This window comes from Heptranchias perlo, chromosome 3 (assembly GCF_035084215.1).
Source record: "Heptranchias perlo isolate sHepPer1 chromosome 3, sHepPer1.hap1, whole genome shotgun sequence".
In the NCBI taxonomy this organism is placed as follows: domain Eukaryota; kingdom Metazoa; phylum Chordata; class Chondrichthyes; order Hexanchiformes; family Hexanchidae; genus Heptranchias; species Heptranchias perlo.
In genome coordinates this window covers 41,120,213-41,138,369 of record NC_090327.1, presented here as the reverse complement: position 1 = coordinate 41,138,369, position 18,157 = coordinate 41,120,213, and the positions used below count along the sequence as shown (strand labels likewise).

The 18,157-nt window shown below is 41.9% G+C and overlaps 1 protein-coding gene across 3 annotated transcripts in view; it reads right to left on the bottom strand.

The window, feature by feature from the left end:
* The window catches only part of cfap418 (cilia and flagella associated protein 418), a 62,083-nt gene extending 50,057 nt beyond the window's left edge, over positions 1–12,026 (bottom strand). For all 3 annotated transcript variants that reach the window (XM_067975257.1, XM_067975240.1, XM_067975248.1), the window contains exons 1-5: positions 11,897–12,026; positions 8,485–8,587; positions 5,926–5,993; positions 3,456–3,521; positions 1,915–2,007 (exon numbers count right to left, since the gene is read on the bottom strand). In XM_067975257.1, coding sequence (XP_067831358.1) covers positions 1,915–2,007; positions 3,456–3,521; positions 5,926–5,993; positions 8,485–8,587; positions 11,897–12,018 — 452 coding nt within the window. In that variant the 5' untranslated portion in view covers positions 12,019–12,026. The remainder of the gene's footprint in view (positions 1–1,914; positions 2,008–3,455; positions 3,522–5,925; positions 5,994–8,484; positions 8,588–11,896) is intronic.
* Between the last annotated feature and the right edge of the window lie 6,131 nt (positions 12,027–18,157).

Here is an 18,157-nt window from a genome sequence, read left to right as displayed (position 1 = left end):
GACGGCCCTGCAAGAGAACAGAGGGCACTATGAGGCATGTGCACCAACGTTACGGTGCGCCTGATGGCAGGTGATGATACGGTCACTCGCGATCATGGGTGTTGAGTGTCAGCTTTCCCTTACCGGCCGTTTCTGCAGCGACAGACTCACCATCTGCGACAGACAGGCAATGTGGCGTGCGGGCGAGGTCGAGCGCCTCCACCTCTGCGTCTGTCAGGTCGACCACGTGCGGCGGGCCACCTCCGTTGCGTGCCCTTTCCCTGTTGTTCTTGCTTCTCTTCTCCTGTCAAGACAAAACACAGATGCGTGAGTGGGTGCGTATTGCATAGTGACACGCATCGAGCATCGGTGTGGGTGGGTTGAGCGTGGGGCAGATGGATGAGAGGATGCGTGTGCCACATGCCCATCCCATTGCATGGGGATTGGGGTGTGTGGTAGTGTTCGGGTGGGGACAGGGACGGTGGGTACTTGCGGGCACGGCGAGGATGGTGAGTGAGTGGCTGTGAGGATTGCTGTGGGAGCGCTGTGGTGGCTCTGCAGGAGGGGTTGTGATCTGTTTGGCGTGATGGTGGGGACAGGTTGTGGGAGGGTGCGTTGGTGTACTCACCTTGCCGGACCTAGTGAGGTCATTGAACCGCTTGCGGCACTGCTCCCATGTCCTGGGGGTGTTGGCCCTGCTGCTGACCTCCACTGCCACCTCTGCCCATGCCTTCCTGGTGGCGGCGGCAGGGCATTTGCGTCCGTCCGCAGGGAACAGCGTGTTCCTCCTCCTCCTCACGCCCTCCAGCATCAGCTGCAGCGCGAGATCCGAAAAACGTGGCGCAGCCTTTCCCCTGGGTTGAGCCATCATGTCTTGCCTACTGATTGCAGCAGGAGGGGCTTTGGGAGACTGCCCCTTTAAGTGGAGCTCCTACATCGCATCGACAGTAGTGCGCATGCGCAGCCCGCCGGCACGCAGCTGGGGAGCGGAGAACCCGGAAGCAGGGCTTAATCAGTTCAATTATCCCGCGATTGCGCGGGGGGCGCACGCAATTAGCCGTCCGCGTTTTCCACGCTCCCGGAGGACCACCCGCTGGGAACCCGCAGGCCTGCTAAAATCGAGCCCATGAGGTCTGCCTCCACATGTATGCTAATGACATCCAGCTCTTCCTCTCCATTATCACGGTATTGTCACGTTGCTTGTCCAACAGAGACTTGGATGAGCTGCAGCTAAATTTCCCCCAGCTAAATATTGCTTATTAAGGAACATCATTCCATAACTCCACTGACATGAAATCTTTTATCTTTGCATCCGATTTTCTGCCCCAAATTGTTGAGTAGTTTTGTTATTAAATTATAGTACCAGAACGTACTGAAAAAATCCAATGCATAAATTGCTTTAATGGAGATGTTTACAATCTGCAAATTTAGCCCTGAAGGGAATCTTTTAGCACAGCTGCTGCTTTTATTTTTACCCTGGCTTTTAACCATGATATTTTGGGGTTTGAAAGAAAAGCAAAAAATAAGAAAGGTTCAAAGGGGCACCTCAATTCCCAACACCCATGAATAGCAGTTATATTTGATCTTGTTTTCAAAGATCAAATATACAAAATCACCCCTAGAGGCCAGCCAGCCTACCTAATGTGCCTGAAATTGCTTTTAAATGAAAACAATTGTCTGTTGTTGGTGTGTTAATAAAATTTACAGTTGGAAAATCAAAGAAAGCAATGATACACAACAGTTTCGAAAAGCAGAGAATGTCTACAGTTCATTTTATGAATTTAGAATTCTAAAATTGAAAGCAAGGAACTATAAACAGTGAACAAGAAACCATATAAAAGTTAAGTGCAAAACCTAAGAGAACAATAAACATTATGTAAGAGTTTGTCTGAAACCTTTTAAAGGTCTCAGTTTTTAAAGTATGTTCAAACATACCTAAAAAAGTAGTCGCATGACTTGTTCCATTCACAATCATCAAGTGCAATTACTCTAAAGTCACAGGCAGTACAGAGGAGCTGGTCACACGTTCTATTAAATAAAAAAAAGTATGGAAATATCTTGTCTTCATAAAATAACTATTATAATTAACCAGAATAGAACTGTGCAATCAGTAACAGTCAAGATATCAGTCTATCTGACCACACTATATTAATTTTGTATAAGTTATAAGATTTTTCTTTCCATTAAAAAAAAATTGACTTAATTATTTCTTGAAAATTCTGTGAGGAACAACTTTTGTCCCAGAACTCTGAAAGAGCTGCCTTCAGTGCCTTGCTCACCGATTTTCAATGTTTCCTTAAGGGGAAGTAGCTAGGCACCATACAGCTCTTCTCAGTATCGTTCGGTTAGAAATCAATTGAGCGAGGAACCAGCAGTGCAAGGTCTCATCCTGGAGCACTAACACATCAACCATATCATCCCCTGGTTCAAAGAGGGGCTATCATGAGTAAGGGACATCAAACACCACTGCCTCACTTACAAATGACCAGGTTACACCACCACACAGAATGGTGTTGAGTTTTAATGGAAACTTGGGGCAATCAGGTGGTCCCATCCAAAATTATAAAGAACAATGTCCCAAATGTGTGCTCCCTTGTAGAGCCTTGCCCATCAGAAGTGCATGACGGGAAACTGGCCTTTAGTTTCAGCTGGGCTCAGTTGGTAGCATGATTATCAGAAGGTTGTGGATTCAAGCTTCACTCCAGAACTTGAGCACATAATTTACACTGACATTCCAGTGAGCGAGTGCTGCATTGTTGAAGGTGTTGTTCTGGGGACGAGATGTCTCTGTTCTAGTGGTTCAGGCTGATGTTAAAGGTCCCATAACACTCAAAGAAAATATGATAAGGCACTATATAAATGCAAGTCTATTAAATATACCTACAGAGGAGTCTCTTCAAGCCCCAGGAGGAGAGTCAAACTCATCTGGGTAATGTACTAGCTTCTGCATTTATACTAGTTAACACAGTGCTATTCCAGTACAAAGCCACCTATTTAGGAGGCAGAACACCTGAATTGCACTCCAATTGGCTTGCTCGAGACATGAATTTTTCATCCTCAATTTGCCCACTGCCAGCAAAAATGAAAACTCCAGCTTCATCAAAGGCATGAGGGCACTAAAAGGTAATAACAGGTTTCAAATTAGCAGTGAGTTGAGGCAGAGGTAGGAAAGCTGCAGCACCAAACAACACAGCTTCAGCAGCCTCTATGAGGAAATTAGAAACATTAGATCTAGCCTGGATGAGAGCAAATTCATGGATGATACTATAATCTAATCTGGTTAGGATTAGTGTTTTGCCTAGTTGGATGTGGATATATGTATTAAAAAAATTACTGAGTTTTTTTATATTATAAAATTTACACAACAGGTATACAAACAAGCAGATGCATCATATCAATTCTTTTTCTCTCCCCTGAATTTTCTGTCTAATACTGACTTCAATAAGGGGTTAATAAAAGAAATGCAAAAAAAATACCTCTGAGACGTATTTGTTCCCAATCCTAGAGGTGCAGAACTACCACCGAGATAAACTGGACAACACCTAAAAACAAAGCAACCAATACAGGTCTCTTCAGAAGTAGTACAGGCATTTCCAGAAAGAAAGTTAATTCAATTATAGAGCAATATTTTACTAAAAATATTGCACCCTCTGTAAACTTGAGCTCATGCAAAACTATGCTGCCCATATCCTAAGTCACACCAAGTCCCATTCACCCATCACCCCTGTGCTTGCTGACCTACCTTGGCGCCGGTCCGTCAACACCTCGACTTTAAAATTCTCATCCTTGTTTTCAAATCCCTCCATGGCCAATTCTGGCCTCTTGCACATTCCCGATGTTCATCACTCCACCAATGGCGGCCGTGCCATCAGCTGCCTAGGCCCTAAGCTCGAACTCCCTCCCTAAACTTCTCACTCTTCCTTTAAAACTCTCCTTAAAACCTACTTCTTTGACCAAGCTGTTAGTCACCTGTCCTAATGTCTCCTGATGTGACTTGAGTCAAATTTTGTTTGATAACGCTCCTGTGAAGTGCCTTGGAACGTATTACTACATTAAAGGCGCTATATAAATGCAAGTTGTAAGAACGACTTGTGTTGTGGACTTCACAAAACGAGCATTCCTCCTCATCACTATGCCTCTGAAACACATTCTCTGACTCATCTCATTGCCTCTAAAATGCTCCCTCCAAACACTTTCATTCCCCTTCAGTGTTGCCAAAGTCCAGTGACTCCCCACTCCCCTGCCCTTTATGTCCCATTTGGAAAATCAATACCTTTAATAAAAAGCAAAATCTGAAAAGAAAAACAGAAAAAGCTGGAAATACTCAGCAGATCAGGCAGCATGAATGGAGAAGCAGAAGTGAGAATTTCAGGTTTGCCCTCCTTCAATACTGGAAGATATTACAGATGAACAGCATTTAAAAAGGAACAGAACAAGGGGAAGGGGACACACACACAATATGACCTGTGAAGTGCTTGGGTTGAGCATAGGAGATGGTTAAATGGCTGAAGTGAATTAGCAGGAGACAAAAGGAGGCATAATGGCAAAAAATAAAAGACTATATGAGACACAGAGAGTGTGTGAATAGCTAAAGGGGGAAGAGGTAGAAAGGGCAGCATGAAAATCTGGCAAGACTCCAGTGGCCCAGGAGCCTAGTGGAAGAAAAAAGGTCAACACTTGGGTGCAGACCACCCTAACAATAGAGTTAAATCAATATCTTTACCATTTTAGTATGATCCCACCACCACAAGATCTTGGCTTCATTTCCCAAGATCAATTTCAGATGCTATCCCTTCTACCCCCTACTGGCCTTTCCCTCCATTGCCACTGGTACTTGCTCTCACAGCAAGTACAGTATGGTGGAAAGCTATTTTCGGAAGCTTAGCACAAACAAAAACAATCTGATTCCTGCAATTGCATTAAAGGTTTGTGACGTAATTACATCATCTCGCAGCTGGAGTGCAGTGGCAGTCTTTGTACCAACAGCATTAGAAACAGAATAAAACCCATCCTTAGAATGGAAACAGTATATATTACAAATCATTATAATGGGAATAATGAATAATGTTAGTCCAAATTAATGGTTCTAGCTCTCTCTGATGATATAAAGGGTAAAGAGAAGGCTATCGGTTCATTCTCTGGTCTGTACTGAGTTAGCTGAAATTATTGTGGCAGCAGTTGGGAGCTACAATTGGTCTCAGTGCCTCTGGGCTGGGGAGAGAACAATAAGCCAGGGGTCACTCTCCTGGGTGCTATTCAGTGAACTCTACTGAAATGTATGCTTGTGTAGACATCAGACATGAACAGAATTGGGCTTGGCTCTAATCCTTGCATTACTCAGTGTCTCTGGAACTGTACTTTAGCGAGAGTCAGTGCCTTCAGGAGAGGAGTGAAGAAAATAATAAATAATTTTCTGGTTCAGATGATGGTTCATTCTTGAGCTGTAATATTATCTGAAACCCTTGATTACACTACTGAGTTGTATTCCCTCCCAGGTGTATATGACTATATGGATAATTTTATGAGGCCATTCTGCTGGTGGGGAGATGTGCCCATTGGTAGCTCATAGTAAATTTGTACATGTGACTTTCTAACCATTAATTTTAATCACTGGGGAAATTGTTGGCAGGGTGTCACCCAAACTTCCAATATTCACTGTTAGCTGCACAGATGCATAAAATTGTTTCTTAGATGTCTTTTTAGTCCAATTAGTATAAAAAAAAGGGAGAGAAAAAAAGACAAAACATAACATAACAAAAGGTACAAAACCTGTTGAGACAAAACAATTACAGAGCAATTTATATTTTATCATTTTATACAACTGAATAGAACCGTAACAATGAAAATTAAACATGTAAATCTTCTCATCTATATGAGTTTCAGTTACAGACACTGTAGTGACTAACCAAATCAAAATTGTATAAAGAACATATTTCTTGAACTTACTTTCTACCTTTGGTCCAAGAAAAAGTCCTGTGACCAGCACAATTTGTTATTGCTCTTGGACTTGATTTCTGTAACAAAAAGGCAATGAGTGGCACTTCGACTAATGGAAAAAAAAAATCAGAAACATAGAATCTATCATTTTCTCATTTTTGTAAAGCATCTGAATTATTACAAGATAGGTCTAAATCTAGAATATTAGTAAGCTAGAGTGTCCCAACATGGGTGAGGATGGTTCCAAGAGAACGAGTATGTCTCGGCATGTGAAGTTTTGGTATTTCACGTGCACTGGCTTTGCAAGTGCAGTAGGAATTTTCAGATTGTAAATTTAATTATTTCTACAGTATTGGACCTTTGAATATATTTTTTATTACACCCATCTGCTGCACCATGGTGCAAAAAAAATTAATAGTGCTCAACATTTTGTGCGCTGATGAATGGATTAATTTCAGCTTACATACACATTTTGCAATGTTTACATCTTGCTATTGAACCTCAGTGCTTGTGGGGAATGACTACACAACCCAGCCTCCACTTTTAGTAAGGTCTTCTAAATATTGCTAGGCCAAGGCCCATGCAATGACCAATTTAGTGAATTGTAATGGCTGTCATACAGTATGAACATGAATTACCTTAGCTGCATGCTCCCTCCTCAGGGCCAGCACACTGAAATCCTGTGCCACCACTATTTTTTTAAGCCACAATGCTTTTAATGCTAATTTGCAATAGCACAACAGGCATGGAAACTGTGGATGATATTTTATTCATGTGACTATTAGTTGGTGGTAATCAGCCAAGCAGTTATTTTAACACCAATCTAGCTCCATGCAGGTGAAATCTGTGTGCAGTTATGTGGTAGCTAGCCAGTTCAGATTTTACTACACAGGTAACTTCCTCGACATGAAAATTGTAATGTTATCAGGCTTCCCATAAGAAAAGAGCACCCGGACTTAACATTACACAACTAGTTACATTTCCAACAAGAGGATAAGTAGAAACTGTGTTGAATGATCCAGCCTACATAAGAGCTAGATTTGGTTTGGAGGAGAATGTCTCACACATGCCATCTTTTGTAGCATCTTGGTGTGAAATTGCTAAATAATGCTGTGAATCCGTATGCGCTAGGAACTGACTTGAGGCTGTCCAAACTCATCATGTTTGACCTTGGCAGCCAGCAGAAAGAGAGGCTTTCATCCCATCAGTCTAGCCTGAGTTCAAAGTAAAAGTACTGAAGGTGAAATAGCAATATGCCCACCCACTGTGCAACAGAACCCATTAGGGGTATTTTTCTGACGTTGCGTTCCAGTAGGGAGTCTCTAGAATGCATATTGGAAAAACATGCTCAGCAAGAACCTGAATTTCTGATATGCACTCCCAGCAGGTAGAGCCTCTGCCAGGAATCTGAAGGCAGAAAAATATCCCAATTATATCAGAAACCAGAGCGCAAATCAAGGCACTGTTTAAATTTAGACAGGGGAGATGTAGGAGATTATAAAACATAGAAAATAGGAGCAGGAGTAGGCCATTCGGTTCTTCGAGCCTGCTCTGCCATTCAATATCATCATGGCTGATCCTCTATCTCAATACCATATTCTTGCTCTCTCCCCTACACCTTGATGCCTTTTGTGTCTAGAAATCTATCTAGCTCCTTCTTAAATATATTCAGTGACTTGGCCTCCACAGCCTTCTGTAGTAGAGAATTCCACGGGTTCACCACCCTCTGAGTGAAGAAATTTCTCCTCATCTCAGTCCTAAATGTCCTACCCCATAACCTGAGACTGTGACCCCTCGTTCTGGACACCCCCCAGCCAGGGAAACATCCTCCCTGCATCCAGTCTGCCTAGCCCTGTCAGAGTTTTATATGTTTCAATGAGATCCCCTCTCATTCTTCTAAACTCGAGTGAATACAGGCCGTCGACCCAATCTCTGCTCGTACGACAGTCCTGCCATCGCAGGAATCAGTCTGGTGAACCTTCGCTGCACTCCCTCTACGGCAAGTATATCCTTTCTTAGGTATGGACACCAAAACTGCACACAATACTCCAGGTGTGGTCTCACCAAGGCCCTGTATAACTGCAGTAAGACATCCTTGCTCTTGTACTCAAATCTTCTTGCAATGAAGGCCAACATACCATTCGCCTTCCTAACTGCTTGCTGCACCTGCATGTTTACTTTGTGACTAGTGTACAAGGACACCAAGGTCCCTTTGTACATCAACATTTCCCAATCTATTACCATTTCAATAATACTCTGCCTTTCTGTTTTTCCTTCCGAAGTGGATAACTTCACATTTATCCACATTATACTGCATCTGCCATATATTTGCCCACTCACTCAACTTGTCTAAATTGCCTTGAAGCCTCTTTGCATCCTCCTCGCAACTCACGATCCCACCTAGTTTTGTGTCAAACAATTACTGTACAACATATATTCAAACTGAACAGAAATCATATTTCTTAGACAGTTCTTCAAGATCATTTACACACATACAAAATGATGCCCAAGTTTTTCCTGGACATTACTATAAGTGAATTTTCACAAAACATATTTTATACAACTTACAGAAGGATCTGATACACTTGGATCATCATGAAAAATATCTTCAATAAGATCACTTAAATCATCTTCCTCTTTGGAAGTTTCTTCAGTTGGGACTGAAGGTGAGCTGAAAAATATAACAATATGTTAAACTTTATCTGATCTATGTAAGAGGAGGGTTCAAGGATGAACCTGCAGCTCCAAATTTTTCACATTAAAATGGAAAGGAAAACTGCAAATGCCAGAAATCTGAAATAAAAATAGAACACACTGGAAATACACAGAAGGCTAGTCAGCATCTGTAAACTGAAAACACAGGTTATGACATTCTGGAAGCCACCTGGAATGTCAGATCTGTCTTTTCTCTTTATAGGTGACTAACCTGCAGTGCATTTACTCCAAAATTTTCACCATTTTAATAGGACCACAGGTTTAAAAAAAAATTCAGAAACCACACTGCAAATGTTTATCCTAAAGGCAAAACTGCAGCTGCTGTATGGCAAATTTACGCTGGTGGTCAACATGATAGTATTGTTGCAAATTTTTCATAGTAGGATGCTAACGGACTACATTTAGGTACAGTAGAACTCCGGCTAACTGAAATAATGGCTTTATAAAATTCCGCCAGTTGTGTGTCACTATAGGTTGGGGTGGATGGTTATGATTCCATGTCGGAAGCTGTCATGATCGGCGTGTAACACTGTGTTGGGTGAGTATGGGGGGCAAAGCTATATTCAGCAAATGTGGAATGCTGTGTTGTTGGATGTTGGAGTGTCAGTAAAGCTGTGTTGGGTTACGGTGAACAATTGATTTTAGAACTCTGGTGCTACTAGATTTCTGATCTACTGAATTGACCTTTGGCCACTTTATTGCAGCAACTCTGAGGTCCTACTGTAGTCGGAATAATCATGCTCAAAATGGCCATTTAAGGCATTTTTTGTGCAGTCACTCGTGTGGTATACTAATTAGTGACATAATTGCTATGGGCTTGATTTTCACCATGGATTGAAGAGCGCATTTTCTTTTTTAAAAAACTCAAGTGAGAAAGTTATTTGAGGAGTTGGTTGCTTTGATTTAGTTAAAGAACATAAGAAATAGGAGGAGTAGGCCATATGGCCCCTCGTGCCTGACCTGCTACCTCAACTCCACTTTCCTGCCCGATCTCCTTATCCCTTGGTTTCCCTAGAGTCCAAAAATCTATCAACCTCAGTCTTGATTATATTCGACGACTCAGTATCCACAGCCCTCTGGGATAGAGAATTCCAAAGATTCGCAACCATCTGAGTGAAGAAATTCCTCCTCATCTCAGTCCTAAATCGACCACCCCTTATCCTGAGACTATGCCCCCTAGTTCTAGACTCTCCAGCTCCAGCCAGGGGAAACAGCCTCTCCGCATCTACCCTGTCAAGCCCTCTAAGAATTTTATACGTTTCAATGAGATCACCTCTCATTCTTCTAAGCTCCAAAGAATATAGGCCCATTCTTCTCAATCTCGCTTCATGGGACAACCCTCTCATCCCAGGGACAACCCTCTCATCCCAGGAATCAATCTAGTGAACCTTTGTTGCACCCCCTCTAAGGCAAGTATATCCTTCCTTAGGTAAGCAGCCCAAAACTGTACACAGTACTCCAGGTATGGTCTCACCAGAATCCTGTATAACTGCAGCAAGACTTCCTTACTCTTATAATCCAACCCCTTTCCAATAAATGCTAACACATCATTTGCCTTCCTGATTGCTTGCTGTACTTGCATGTTAACTTTGTGATTGCTGTACAAAGACACCCAAATCCATCTGACTACCAACATATCTTAGTCTCTCACCTTTTAAAAAATATTCTGCTTTTCTATTCTTCCTACCAAAGTGGATAATTTCAAATTTCCCCACATTATACTCAATCTGCCACCTTCTTGCCCACTCACTTAATCTGTCTATGTCCCTTTGCAGCCTCTTTCTGTCCTCCTCACAGCTTATTTTCCCACCTAGCTTTGTATCATCAGCAAACTTGGATACATTACACTCAGTCCCTTCATCAAAGTTATTGATATATATATATATATATATATATATATATAGTAAATAGCCGAGGCCCCAGCACTGATCTTTGCGGCACCCCACTAGTTACAACCTGCCAACCCGAAAATGTCCCGTTTATTCCTACTCTCTGTTTTCTGTCCGTTAACCAATCCTCAATCCAAGCTAACATATTATCCCCAATCCCTTGAGCCCTAATCTTGTGTAACAACCTCTTGTGTGACACCTTATCGAATGCCTTTTGAAAATCCAAATCCAATAAATGATTTTAAAAAATCCTTAAACAACATGGGCATCAAAAGATTTGGAAAATAAATTCTAGAATATCAATGAGCAAGTCACAGATTTCCTATCACTGACTACATGCTCCAGCAATCTTGGATCAGCAATGATAAATAACTCTGCAGTGCTTGGTTACTTCTCCCACCAAAAACAACAAAAATATTTGCAGGAATGTCATTCTGTTATAGGCATAATGTACTTTCCCTAACCTGCTTATGCTGTTATCAGCTATCAGGAGCATGGTGAAGAAATGTATTTTCCTATGGAAGGACAACTTATGCAATGGGCCCTCACCAACAGTGGTGTTGAGAACTACCCACACGTTCCCAATCCATTGCAGCTTCAGCTTATGTATATATCAGTTACACAATATATGGAGTAAGCTAACAATGCAAAAAGCTATACATATAATGCACATTATTTTAAAATTTCAGAAAAATCGTTAAGTACCCCATGTACCTGATCCTCAACAAGGCAGAAAACGCCATAGAAGCTGTTTTGTGATTTTACGGACACAGACCCAAGAGCAAACGCAGAACCTTCCTGGTCTATACTGATCACTGGATAAATTCACTAAGCCACCGGGGAAGCCCATAAATCGGTATTAAACTGTAGAGGAAACTCGCTTAGCAGGTGATGCAGCACTATGCTGGTAAAAAAGTGAGAGTGCCACAGGACAGAAAATACCGTATCGTTGTGTGTTTTATCACCGGTGAGTAACTGGGGAGCGAATGACATACCCTTTATAAAATTCCCTACAACAGTGACTACACTTCAAAAGTATTTCATGGTCTGTGAAGCGCTTTGGGACGCTCTGAGGTAGTGAAAGGCAATATATAAATACATTTTTTTCCTTCTTCCAATCAGGGAGTCCAGAAATAACTGGCTTATAATCAAAAATACAAACTGCCTGGTCGCTGTCCTATCGCTGGTAACTCATAGGCTGGGTGTGGCTGCTTGCTGCCTGTATCAGCGCCACCCAGCCCCGCACCTGATTACAACCTGCTGAATCCCGAGTTACACATTAATCAGCAGAATGGTAAAGTACTGCTGGTCAGACTCCATGTAATGTCCCCAACCAAGTCGCTGCAGCTCAGAGAAGCAAGTCACTGGGATTTAACCTGATTTTCACCTCCTTGGCCGAGCCCCCAACCTCGGCCACTCCCTCTCGACTCGTCGCCGACCTGTCTCTGCAGAACCGCAACTCCACTTCGTCCAGAAGCTGGTCCAGGTCGTCCGCCATTGCAACTGCGCCGGTTGCCTGGAGACGGCGGGAGCGCGCGCAATGACGCACAAAGCAACGGGACGCGCGCACGTGGGATGTGCGAGAAAGCGCGCGTGCAGGAGATGCGCAATGGACCCAATGCTCCCAGGTAGAGAGACACCGAGAGGAAAGCACATGCACACACAGTGTGCATGGAGGATTGTGTATTCGCACTTGAAGCAAATTTACGAAAATAAACTCAATATTAGGTGAAAAGGATGCTAAAAATCTGAAATAAGCACAGGCAATATTCAAAATGCAGAGCAGGTGGGTTCAGCTCGTAAAAGGAAAGATAGGTTAACCTTTTGGATGGAATCCTCCATCAGAACTGAAATAATTTACTTCACTCATTGTTACTTAAAATGATTATATGTAAATTTGAAATATACTGTGGGGTGAAAATGACAGTACAGAGGATTCACCATTATCCATATACCAGTTATTACATGCGTGCCATCCTAGAAAGATAGTAACAGCTGACACATGCCCAAGAAGCTGATAACTCACAAGGGCAGTAATTAGAATCAATTTTTTGATCAAGCTTTTTTTCTTCAATCTGATCTCTCCCTCCATGGCTTGGTTGCATTTGTGAAGTACTTTGGGACACTTTTATGGTAAAAGATGCTATTAAATTCCAAGTTGTTATGACATGAAAACAAGTAGTTTGACAGGCTTTGTAACTTGTTAAAGGTATACCGAACATGCATTACTTCACTTGTATTGGAGGGAAAACATAAGAAGATGGAAACATAAAAAGGGGAAAACATGGTATATGGATGGGAGCTGGCAGACCTAGGTTGTACGGGCCACAAGCCTAGAGATAACATAAGATAAGCTGTCTGGGCATGATTTGTGAGCCTCCAGTTTTATCAGTATTTAAGGATGGGAAAGTAAAAGGAATAACCAGCTAATCAACAGGCCCAGTTTTTGCCTTATAATTAATATTTTCTCAGAATACATCTTTGATGTGTGTCTGTTTTAAGATGATTGACCCTAAAAGGTGAATCCTTGCAATAAAATGAGTCATCTTGATTGGTCAGACATTTAAATACATAGGAAAAGAGGTCTTTGTGAAATGAAGTGTATAAAAGACTGGGATTTTTGACAACCAAACTGGAAAGTAGAAGGAAAATCTAGGAACAGTTCAGAATATCTAAAAACACAAGTCTTCTAAGCTGAGAAAGTGTTAAGAGTAAGAGTACAAGATTACAAGTCGAGTTACACATGGGCACTTATCAACTGTATGTAACTGAGAACAGAGGGACAGAAGCTATTCATGGTTATGTATGTAAGGTAAAAATTGAGATTACCAAGAAAAGAAGCAGATGGGAGAAGAAGGAAGAAATACTCTGGCTACAGATGGAGATTGATTTTGCAGGCATCCCCAAAGGCAAACACGAATGCTCAGAGGGAGCCAACTCAACTCTATTATATCTGACCCAGAAGGAAAAGGTTGTATGAATTCCAAGAATAATATTGTCAAATCTAATAGCTTGTCACAACTCGCCTAAAGTGGACTTTAAACTTACCTGCACAGTCTTGTTATCCAAAGCTGTTAACCTTGTCAGCTGTGTAAACAATTAACCTTCCTGATTTAAGTAATTTTGTATGAGTGTAACTCGGCTGTATTAGGTAGAGCTGAACTGAGGCTGAGTTGTGACACATTTAAACAATGTTTTTATATTATATTCGTTCTTGGGGTATTGGCGTCACTGGCAAAGCTGGCATTTATTGCCCATCCCTAGTTGCCTTTGAGAAGGTGGTGGTGGGCTTTCTTCTTGAATCATTGCAGTCTGTGTGGTGAAGTTTCTCCCACAATGCTGTTAAGTAGGGAGTTCCAGGATTTTGACCCAGTAACAATGAAGGAACGACAATATATGTCCAAGTCAGGATGGTGGTGATGGTGTTCCCATGCTGCTGCTGCCCTTGTCCTTCTGGGTGGTGGAGGTCACGGGTTTGGAAGGCGTTGCTGAAGAAGTCTTGACGACTTCCTGCAGTGCATCCTGTACATAGTGTGCATTGCATCCAAGGTACGCCGGTGGTGGAGAGAGTGGATGTTTAAGCTTGTGGATGGGGTACTGATTAAGTGGACTGCTTTGTCTCGGATGGTGTCGAGCTTCTTGAGTGTTGTTAAAGTTGGATCCATCCAAGCAAGTGGAGTGTATTCCATTGCATTCCCGACTTCTGCCTTGTAGATGGTGGAGAGGGTTTGGGGAGTCGGAATGTGAACCCCACGTCGCAGAATACCCAGCCTCTGACCTGCTGTAGTAGCCACGGCATTTATGCGGATGGTCCAGTTGTGTTTCTGGCCAGTGGTGACAATGATGGTGGGGGATTTGGCGATGGTAGTGCCATTGAATGTCAAGAGGAGGTGGTTGTTTGGAGATGGTCATTGCCTGGCACTTGTATGGTGCAAATTTTACTTGCCACTTATCAGCCAAAGCCTGAATATTGTCCATGGTTTGGTGCATGCAGGCATGGACTGCTTCATTATCTGAGGAATTGTGAATGGAGCTGAACACTGCAATTATCATGAACAGACCTACGTGACCTTATGATGGAGAGAACGTCGTTGATGAAGCAGTTGAAGATAGTTGGCACTAGGATGCTGACCTGAGGAACTCCTGCAGTGATGTCCTGGGGCTGAGATGATTGGCATCTAACAACTATAACCATTTTTCTTTGTGCCAGGTGTGACTCCAGCCACTGGTGAGTTTTCACCCGATCCCTATTGTCTTCAGTTTTACTGGGGTTCCATGGGTCGAGTGCTGTCTTGATGTCAAGGGCAGTCACTCTCGCCTCGTCTCTGGAATTCAGCTCTTGTGTCCGTGTTTGGACCAAGGCTGTAATGAGGTCTGGAGCCGAGATGTCCTGGTGGAACCCAAACTGAGCATCGGTGAGCAGATTATTAGTGAGTAAGTACCGCTTGATAGCACTGTTGATGACTCCTTCCATCACTTTGCTGATGATTGAGGGTAGGTTGATAGAGCGGTAATTGGCTGGGTTTGATTTGTCCTGCTTTTTGTGGACAGGACATACCTGGGCAATTTTCCACAGTGTCGGGTAGATCTCAGTGTTGTAACTGCATTAGGACAGTTCGGCTAGAGGTGCAGCTATTTCTGTCACACTAGAGAAGCCAGGAGCCCCAGTTGATGCTGACTGCTCCAAGGGAGATGCTGCCCCTGGGAATGGCTTAATAGTGCCCATATCGCACCTTCCCCTTTATAAGGGGGCTGATAAATATTCAGATATTACTTGTATCTTTGAGTAAGGTTTGCCTGCGGTTTCCACAGATCTTCTGTTGAAAGAGAAGCCCCATGAAAATTCAACCCCTTAGTTTTAATTGTTTAAAATTGGAAAATAACACTTAAGTAGAATCATAAAATTGTACAGCACAGAAAACCATTTGGCCCATTGTACGTGTGCTGATTCTTTGGAAGAGATATCCATTTAGTTCTATGCCCTTGCCTTTCTCCTATACCCTTTTAAAATAGAATCATAGAATTTTAACACCCTGAGCTCCACCCAAGGGGTGGAGTATATTTTTTTGTATGCCATTGAACCAGACAGTACAGAAGAACATCTAAGCAAAACGAGAATCCAAATTGGGCTATTTTGGTTTATTCATCATTGTTTAAGATTACGTAGCATAACTCAGGAGTGAAGTTGGTCATATTGAATTCTGACAAGTTGTGTGGGATCACCTCACCATATCCCTCAATTCCTTCTCACGAATGCAAATCATTTCCATGTTCTCCTTAGTGTTTAAGATATGAGAGGCAATGTCCTGTAGATGATACTGTTCCAAATTTTCCTTCTTGGTCTCCTTTGGCTCAGGCAATTTACCTTTCATTCCCTGGTCCATAATTTCTAATTGAGGGTATATGCCATATGCAAGAAGGCCCCTGACTATGGAGAGGATAAACTTAAATAAAATCTTTTTTTGAACGAAAATACATATTTTTCTTTATCAACAGTAGAACCGCTCAATACAAATACCACCATTCATAGTCTTTCAAAAATGTAATTAATAGGAATAATTTAATGATTTTTATTGTAAACAATGGCCCATTGTACATGTGCTGATTCTTTGGAAGAGATATCCATTTCTATGCCCTTGCCTTTCTCCCATACCCTTTTAATTGCTCATAAAATAACTGCGATGCTAACAGGGCTCACCGTTATTTCAGGGCAAATGGAACAGCACATGCGCAGTCAAACGCGGAAATCCGGCAATCTTTCTACCATTTGCCCTGCTCGTTTGAGAGTTGTGCGGGAAGGACAGTTCACCGGCTGAATGAATGGACCAGCGCAAACTTGCTTTCCTACCCAGCTGGAATAGAACTAATCTCTCCATAAAAAAGGTACGCTGGGTTTTTTAGGTCTAAACTAACTTTTAACGGTGTGGTCTTAATGACTGCCAAACAACCTCTCTGGCACTGAAAATTAACTTTTAAAATTGTGGAGTCTCATTACTTCCAATTTTAATTGTTGGACATTTATAAAAAAAATGTTTAAATTTAAACATTTTTAAAAAACTTTGTCTCTTTTATCTCTTAATCGCTTATGCCTTTTAATCCGACATGTCTCATCCTCTCTTTATTTCACTTTCTCTAACTGATTTTACATTGAATTTACTGTGGTAGATTTCACTTCCTAGTTCTGACTCTGCGCGGCGCGGCTTGTCCAGGATGCTTCCAGCTGATTGGTTGAGGGGAGAGAGAGCTCCTTTCCCCGCTCTCACAGCTCAAAGAAGCCCGGGAAAGGACGCTGCACTTCTTGCAGCTCACCATTAGAGGAAGTTCCTGCACTAAAGCCCGCAAATAGTTTGTAGGTGAGTTCATAACTAACGAGTGGCGTGCAATGTTTGTTTACCACTCAGCTCAATTTCCGAGCCATTACCTGTAAAAAAAATTATACAATTCTAATTTTTAAAAGCAGAACAGCTGCTACTTTCTAGACACAAATCTGCTATGTTCTGCTTTTTATACTGCTTTCAATTACATTTCCTAACTTCTGACAAGTCATGCTGGTGTCCACAATTTTCAAGCCCTGCTTGACTACCCACTGGGAAGTTCTGTCTGAGGTGACTCAGCAGGATTGAAGACTAGCAATTAAAAAAATGGTGAGTTTATTAATGCTGCTGACAACTTTGCTGTTCGATATTTTTTCCGTAATCAATCTAACAGAAAAGTTACATACAACAATAATAAAGGGATCATTTTACATTGCTGCCTTAGACGCCACTGAGCTGCCCCAGATGCCCCTGGAGCCCACAGATGTCAAGGAAAGTTTATATATGCCTCACAAATATACATTATATGTAATAATTACATAACAGAAACAGACAAGTCGGAATTCACAGAGGATAGATTCAGAGACCAGTGGTTTATTCAGAATAAACTACATGTGTGCAATCCCATGAGTGCCAAAGTTGCATTAACCATCAGCCTCTGATGTGTGTTCTGTTTATAAAATTTGTAAAGTAGGATCTATTCTGATAAATAATTTAACTTTTTTTTACTGTATTCTATGTATATGATACATACAGGACAAAAATTATTATATTTAAGTAGTTTAAAGTTTCCAGAATTGTTTAGAATTCAGGTTCACTTCACACTCCAACTGTGGAGTGATAACATTATTGTGAGGTCAGATGATGTGGTCCATCAGAGTTTTGACTGCAGGGTTAAGAGGTTGGACTAAGGATGAGTTTGCACATCAGAGCAAAGTGCATGAAAAGTTAAGATTTGAATGGCTGTGGGATTACCAATAATATGCATGTTTTGTGATCATGTTTTGTCACAATTTGTAATTGTTGATTTTCACACTGTTGTTGCTGACACAATTGGCAGACTTGTGCATCTCTGTATGATGATAAAAGGTCCTAATGGCTACTCATGGGAAGCGTAACCACCAAGCATTCAGCATTAAAAGAAATATCACATATGTATCATGTAGTTTATTTTTACTTTGCAGGGCCCTTTTGCTGTTAAAGCAAAGACATTGACAGGCCTGGGTCGAGCAATGTTGCCAACTGTGGTAATACATCAAAATCCACGTTGAAACTGGTTTCCACCTGTTAGGTTGTCATTCAATCCAAATAATCAGAAAGGAA